Raw genomic sequence first — 6311 nt, forward strand, 5'->3', positions numbered from 1 at the left:
TGTGTGTGTGTGTGTGTGTAAAATGTATAATATACATTGCAAACCCACAACAAAAGATACATTATTTTATTTATTGCCACCATAATCTATAAGATTATATCATAATTTAAAGGTAGATTTATATTTTGCTTTATAAATCTATATGTGCTAAATAATTAGTATATAAATCTTTTAAATAAATATACTGGAATGAACCCCCTGCTCTCCTTTAGACTCATTCCTACAGGTATGTCTTCTAGGAAGAAAAATGGTGAACTGCTACAGTCAGCAGCAAACCAGAGCAGCAAACCACAAATATACACTGGAACCAGCTTTCCTCACCCTTGGTATGGGAGTATCCTTCAGCGGTCACCTTCCACTGGACCATGACACCCAGCAGGGTGAGGGCAGGCCACACTCCGAGGACCACCCATGTCATCCAGCACACAGGCTTTCCAGACTCTGCTTTAATCCGTTCATACATGTACAGCACAAGGGCAAAGAGCTCCACGAAGTAGTCCAAAGCCACCGTGATGACGGCTGCCCCGAACACCGCTGTAGACAGCGTTGTAAACAGACGCTGCCACTGCAGGGTGAGCACAGCAAACAGCATGCCCAGGCCAAGCAGCACGCCCAGGGGCACCCAGACAGAGCGCGGCGGGCTGTCAGAAAGCTCCTCCATGCCGACCAGGGTAGCCACGGCCACCAGCAGGCCAAGCAGCAGGCCCACCATGAAGAGGCCCACGCTCCGAACCAGCATGGTGACCAGGCCGCAGAGCGTCCCGATGCCCAGGCCAATGCCCACTGAGGCCTCCACGCTCAGCTGGGTGTCCAGCACGCGCTCCTTGTAGCAGAGCATAAAGATAACGACGGAGCCGAACATCAGGCCCGTAAGGAACATAACCGCCTTGAAGCAGCGATATCCTGAAAAAAAAGAGCCAGAAACACATGACCTCAACAACAGGTCTTAAATAGAACAAAGAACAACTGCTGCTGCTGCATTAACATCACCTGTTCAACTCACCAAAGAAACAGTAAATGATGCCAAAGAGACAACACATCGAGCAGACAACGGAGGGAACCACTTTGTAATGCCCACGAGCGGCCTCGCAGCCGTCCATCCGATCAGGGCCCAGCTCCAGGTCAGGCTGTGCCAGCATCGTCTCCAGTGTGGTTGTCATCGTGAACAGGTAGTACAGAAAAGGAAGGGGAAGGAGGACAAATGGAGGAGGAGAAAAGGTGATCAGGAGGGAGGTGAGGGGCAAGCGAGGTTATGGAGCACTGTCCAGGTCCATGGTTTTACCTGCGGATAGAGAAGAAGAAAAGGGATAAGGCAACAATATAAGAGTTGAAGTTAAGCACTGCAGAGCCCACCAAATGGAGGTCTGCACTAGCTGTGAAACCACCCTTAAAGGTTTTAAAACTGATGTGATGCATAAATGCATTATTGAAAACAGTAATACAAACCCAAGAGGGTATGAAGATGCACAATATGCTGTGAAACTTAGCCAACACGTTTTTTTTAAATGGTTGTTTTCCAGCAAGTCAGTCTCAAATAGTCCTATTTTTAACAGCGTGATTTCCCAGTCTGACATATAAGTTCCATTTCTAATAGGTGTTCAAAACCCACATTGTTCACCCGAATGTCTACAACTCTGTGCTCTGTGTTGATGGCTGCTAATTCTGCATGACCCAAATCTTTCATCTGTTGGTTTACGCGTTTTGTTACCTGGAATTTTGAGTATCCTTACTTGACTTCAATCCATTTGATGTTTGTTCTGTTTCCTTTTACGGCAGCCTTTTACAATCTGCTGTAGCAGGCTGCCAACTTAACTGAACAAGCTATATTTATTTATTCATGCAGCACTCTTCAGAGGCACCACAGTCTCTAAGACAGACAAAAATGTAAGCAAAGAACAGGACAGGAGATCCCTTCAGTTGAGCAAGTAACGCTGTGATCTTGTGTTTGACAAATTTGTCATTAACCTACTTCTCTTGCAATTTCTAGTAGCTGTTTAAAGAAACTGGTTCACTGGCATGGCAAGAATTAAAAAAAAAAAAGCTGTGTGATATAAACACTCACCAGCTTCTTCACCGGGCAGACCTATTTAAATAGCTAATCAGCTTCCAGCTCAGATCATCTCAAACTCAAATGGCCTCCACGGTCACTAGATCTCAGTCCAAGACAGGATTTTAGGATGTGGGGGAGAGGGAGATTATCATCTTGAATGAGCACCAACTATATGATGCCATCATTTCAACATGGAGCAAAATCTCTGAGCAATGGTTCCAGCACCTTGTTGAATCCATCCGATGAAGAATTAGAGAATCTCTGAAGATAAAAGGGAGTCCAAACCCAGAACTACTGATGTTTTCTGGTTTCCAAACTACTTGAATTGACTGAGCTGATACAATATACATGTGCTGCAAGCAGGCTGGATCTAAGCATTCTTATCCATTCAAGCGACCTCAGCTCTGCCTGTACAACCTCTATAAGCATCCTCATACATTATCGGTTTATATTTGTTTATCTGTAACAATGCAGTGATTCATTGCGTTTCATTAAGTGATCAATCTTCCCAAAGGCTTCACCAGCCACTGCTTTGTTTACTTTCCTCGTCTGCATTCCAGTGCAGGCCTCTGTTTGAAGCTCAGGTAAATAAATTCGCCTTGCCTTTGTCCTTCTTCGCGCCCGTCCTCGTTTGTTCTTTATTGTTTTCCTCTGCGTCTGACTGTGCACACCTGTCAGCAACCACCAGCCTCGACTTCCTTCTAAATCACTCTCACCTCGTCTTTCACCTCATTTCCTGCTGCCTCCATTATTCAAATCTCTGTCTGTCCTTGCCTGCTCCCTCCACGTCCCGTCTAACCTTTCATTCATGTGTTTTAGTCAATATAACTCTCACGCTAATAAAATGCTTCATAGTAGTGTTGCTAATCTAAAAGCATGCACCTATGCACAAGTCACAAACTATTTAATTCACAATACACATACAGCTGCTGTAAAAGGATGTACACATCCGTTAAACAAATCCCCTCCTCTTTCACCTCCTTCCCACGCCTCCTCTCTCCTCCGGCTGTTTTCGTCCTCTCCATCTCAGGGCAAGTTCAGTCCGGTTGTGAAAGGTTTCTGGGTCAGAGGTGCTTATGTAACTCCTGTCTGGGGAACTTTACTCTCCTATTCATGAGCTCTCCTCTCCTTTTCCTCTTGCCTGCTTTGTTTCCCTTCTCGCCTTCAGTACCTCTAGCTCCCGTCCGCTCCCTCTCGATCACCTGGTTTGGGTGCCACTCCTTTTCCCAGCCTTGCGTCATTCACTTTCCTCCCTCAGGATTTGATTAATTACCTCCCTGAGGTTATGAAGGGGTTGATAAAAAACAAAAATAAAAAAAAACATAACTGGAAGTGAAAACTGCTTTGGCATGTTTGACAAAGTGCTCAAGACTGGAGCCAAGTACTAAAACATTATTATCTCTGGCTCCTGTTGCTCTGCATTTGACCTTTGATCTCTCTCCTCGAACAGCAAAGTAATTTTGTAAAGTGTCAGAACTTTTCTGCATAACGTGGAAGCACTTTCACATTTAAGGAAATTAACTCTTGTCCTAAAAGTTTTTGCTGCAGTGCTTGGATTAGAATAAAGTTAACAAGTACAAAAAGTACAACGTATTTACAATGCAAGATGGGGAAATTACCATGAAACTGAACAAGTTACTTCAAAGTACTCACATTATAATTTATGTTCCCATTCTTGTAAAATACAAGAAGTTGTGCAATACCTAAATTTAATTACACAGGTTGTTGATCAATGGTCATGACAATTTGCATATTAATGATCAAGGAACTGACCTCACAGCCCATTGTTCATTCAGTGGGCAAGGTTTAGTTATTGTGCAAATGTACTGTTTCTGAGGTCGGAGAAACCTGCAGTCAGCTGAGACTGAAGAAGTCACTTGGATGAGTGATGAAACGTTTCTCCCACTGAAAACGTTACGTCCAAATGAACAGAATCAACTTTTGGGGTTAATTACACAGTACTTTAATATATTTACAGTATAATTATTTCTTCATTTCTTGTCAAATAAAACTGGATTTGTTATCATCATAATTTAGTGCGAGTCACCTACACAATATTTGTATGTAAACACAATTACATTGTGATTTTAAAATAAAGTTGAATTCTATTGAATTACAAGAAAATTATACCCTTAGCCTAATTATATAGTGTCACCTACAATTATTAATTATATACTACAGTATACCCCCGTGAAGTCGCGGTTCAAAGTTCACTGCCTCAGTCTCTTGTGGATTGTTCTTGTTTGTAGAAACGCTTGCAAATTTGCAGAAACCGCAAATATCCTCCATAAATTTTTTATGGCAATATCTATTTTTCCATGCATTTTAATGCTAAATTATTGAGAATGAATTTACTAAATAAATAATACATTTAAATCAAGTAAATTCGGTTAAATGTTCTGTTCTGTCAAAAACACAGCTTGGAAAAAATGCCTTTGAGAGGCGGTAGGTTTCAAAGTAGCCTAATCCTATTGCATCAGATGCAGTCCACCATTCCCACATCAGAAAAGTTTACCGCGTGTAGCTATCTTGAGTGTTTCGCTTTATGTTTTCATGTTTTTTATATGCATTTAAAGCCCTGAGATGCCACATATTTAGGGTTTAAACTATAACAATAGTTCACTTTGGGATTTTTTACTCTTTGCTTTATTAAGATGTTTTATGTTTGAGATTTGGTTCTTCTAATGTTGTTGAGTTTAAGGTTTCCCCAGTTATGTCTGCATTTGCTTTCCCTCTGTGTGTCTTGCTCCCCCTCCCTCTGTGTCTTGTCTTAGCCGTGTGTTAGTTGTTTCCATGTTTTCCTCCTTGTGTCTCATCCTTGGCTCCCCTGTCTGTCATGTGCATCCATGTGTGTTCTCACCAGCCCGTGACGTCTCTCGTCCTCTCTGTGTCGCTTGCTATCACCCCAGTTTCTCCCCAGGTCCCAGTGTCAAGCCCATGTGTCTTAGTCTGCGTCTGAGTGTGTTTCCTTTTTTATTTTGACAGTCTCTCATCTCATCGGTTCAGTGTGTTCAGTTTCGCTTCACCTGTAATATCAATTCTATTTTCCCCATGTTCACAATTGCATGTGTTCAGTATCTTAGTTTTCCCAGTTTAATTCTAGGCTACGTCCACACGTACCCGGGTATTTTTGAAAATGCAGGTTTTTCTATGCGTTTGCGCTTTTCGTCCACACGTAAATGGCGTTTTCGATCACTGAAAACTGAGATTTTTAAAAACTCCTGCCAGGGTGAATATTTTCAAAAACTCAGTTTTTGCGTTTACGCGTGGACGAGGTAAACGGAGAAAACGCAGTGTCAAAGGTGTGCGCATTTTTTGACGTCACACTGTGCGCCACGTTACTGTTTCGGTGAAATGAATTTCTACAATGGCGAACTTAGACAAAATACTGTGAATTTTACTCTCTGCAGTGTTTAAATGCTTACATATACACACACAGTTACTGTCCCTCCACACATGCGACTCAGTTCTGCTTCTATGCGCCATCTTTGTTTACGCTTTCCCACCCAGACTTATTGACTTCTGATTGGCCAACATTTCTACACGGATAGGAATATAGCGCCACCTGCTGCTTTGGCATGTTCCTAGCAGCGTTTTCCTTCGTTTTTGGCTTTTATGTGTGGACGGGATTTTTTTTTCTAAACGAAAACGGAAAATCTTCGTTTTCAAAAATACCCGTGTACGTGTGGACGTAGCACTAGTCAGTTTCCTCTGAGTTGCCTTCTGTTTTTCATTCTTCTTCAGCCTCAAATAAACTGCAAATTTTTCTTTAAGAATCCGGTTTGACTTCCTGCTTCTGCTTTGGTGTTCTCACTATTCCGAACTCCACTCCAATTTATAGGAACACATACATAAAAACCAACAACCAGAACTCCTCCTAGTCCATCACATTGCAGTGCTTTAAGTGATTCTGCCTTCAAACGCTGAGCAGGTAAACATGCTGTCCTACTCACTTTCCCGCAGGGAAGGTGTTTAAAAAAAAAAAAAAATGTTAAAAGAAAAGGAATGGAAAGGCTGGACAAACACAGTCCACAACGCTCTCTCACTGAGCAGCTCACAGCAAAAAGCTGTAAATTAGGAGGCAGAAAAGGACAAAAAGCAAATTAGAAGAAGTCAAAAAAAACATGAGAACTGTTCCCACCTGACCACCTTATAGTCACCTGATTTTTTTATGCACAATAACTTTAGTAGGGGAGACCGGGGATAGTTGTAATGTGGATCAGTTGTAACACTTCCAATTTCTCCAATCAGGGCTAAGTTT

At 42.1% G+C, this 6311-nt stretch overlaps 1 protein-coding gene across 2 annotated transcripts in view; it reads right to left on the bottom strand.

Annotated features, from left to right (window-relative positions):
• tmem198ab (transmembrane protein 198ab) overlaps positions 1–6311 on the bottom strand; it is a 36722-nt gene that overhangs the window by 4865 nt on the left and 25546 nt on the right. For both annotated transcript variants that reach the window (XM_005738633.2, XM_005738634.2), the window contains exons 2-3: positions 1004–1282; positions 322–903 (exon numbers count right to left, since the gene is read on the bottom strand). In XM_005738633.2, the coding sequence (XP_005738690.1) occupies positions 322–903; positions 1004–1160 (739 nt within the window). In that variant the 5' untranslated portion in view covers positions 1161–1282. The remainder of the gene's footprint in view (positions 1–321; positions 904–1003; positions 1283–6311) is intronic.

Source organism: Pundamilia nyererei, unplaced genomic scaffold (assembly GCF_000239375.1).
Source record: "Pundamilia nyererei isolate P.nyererei 1_Seehausen unplaced genomic scaffold, PunNye1.0 scaffold00085, whole genome shotgun sequence".
NCBI lineage: Eukaryota > Metazoa > Chordata > Actinopteri > Cichliformes > Cichlidae > Pundamilia > Pundamilia nyererei.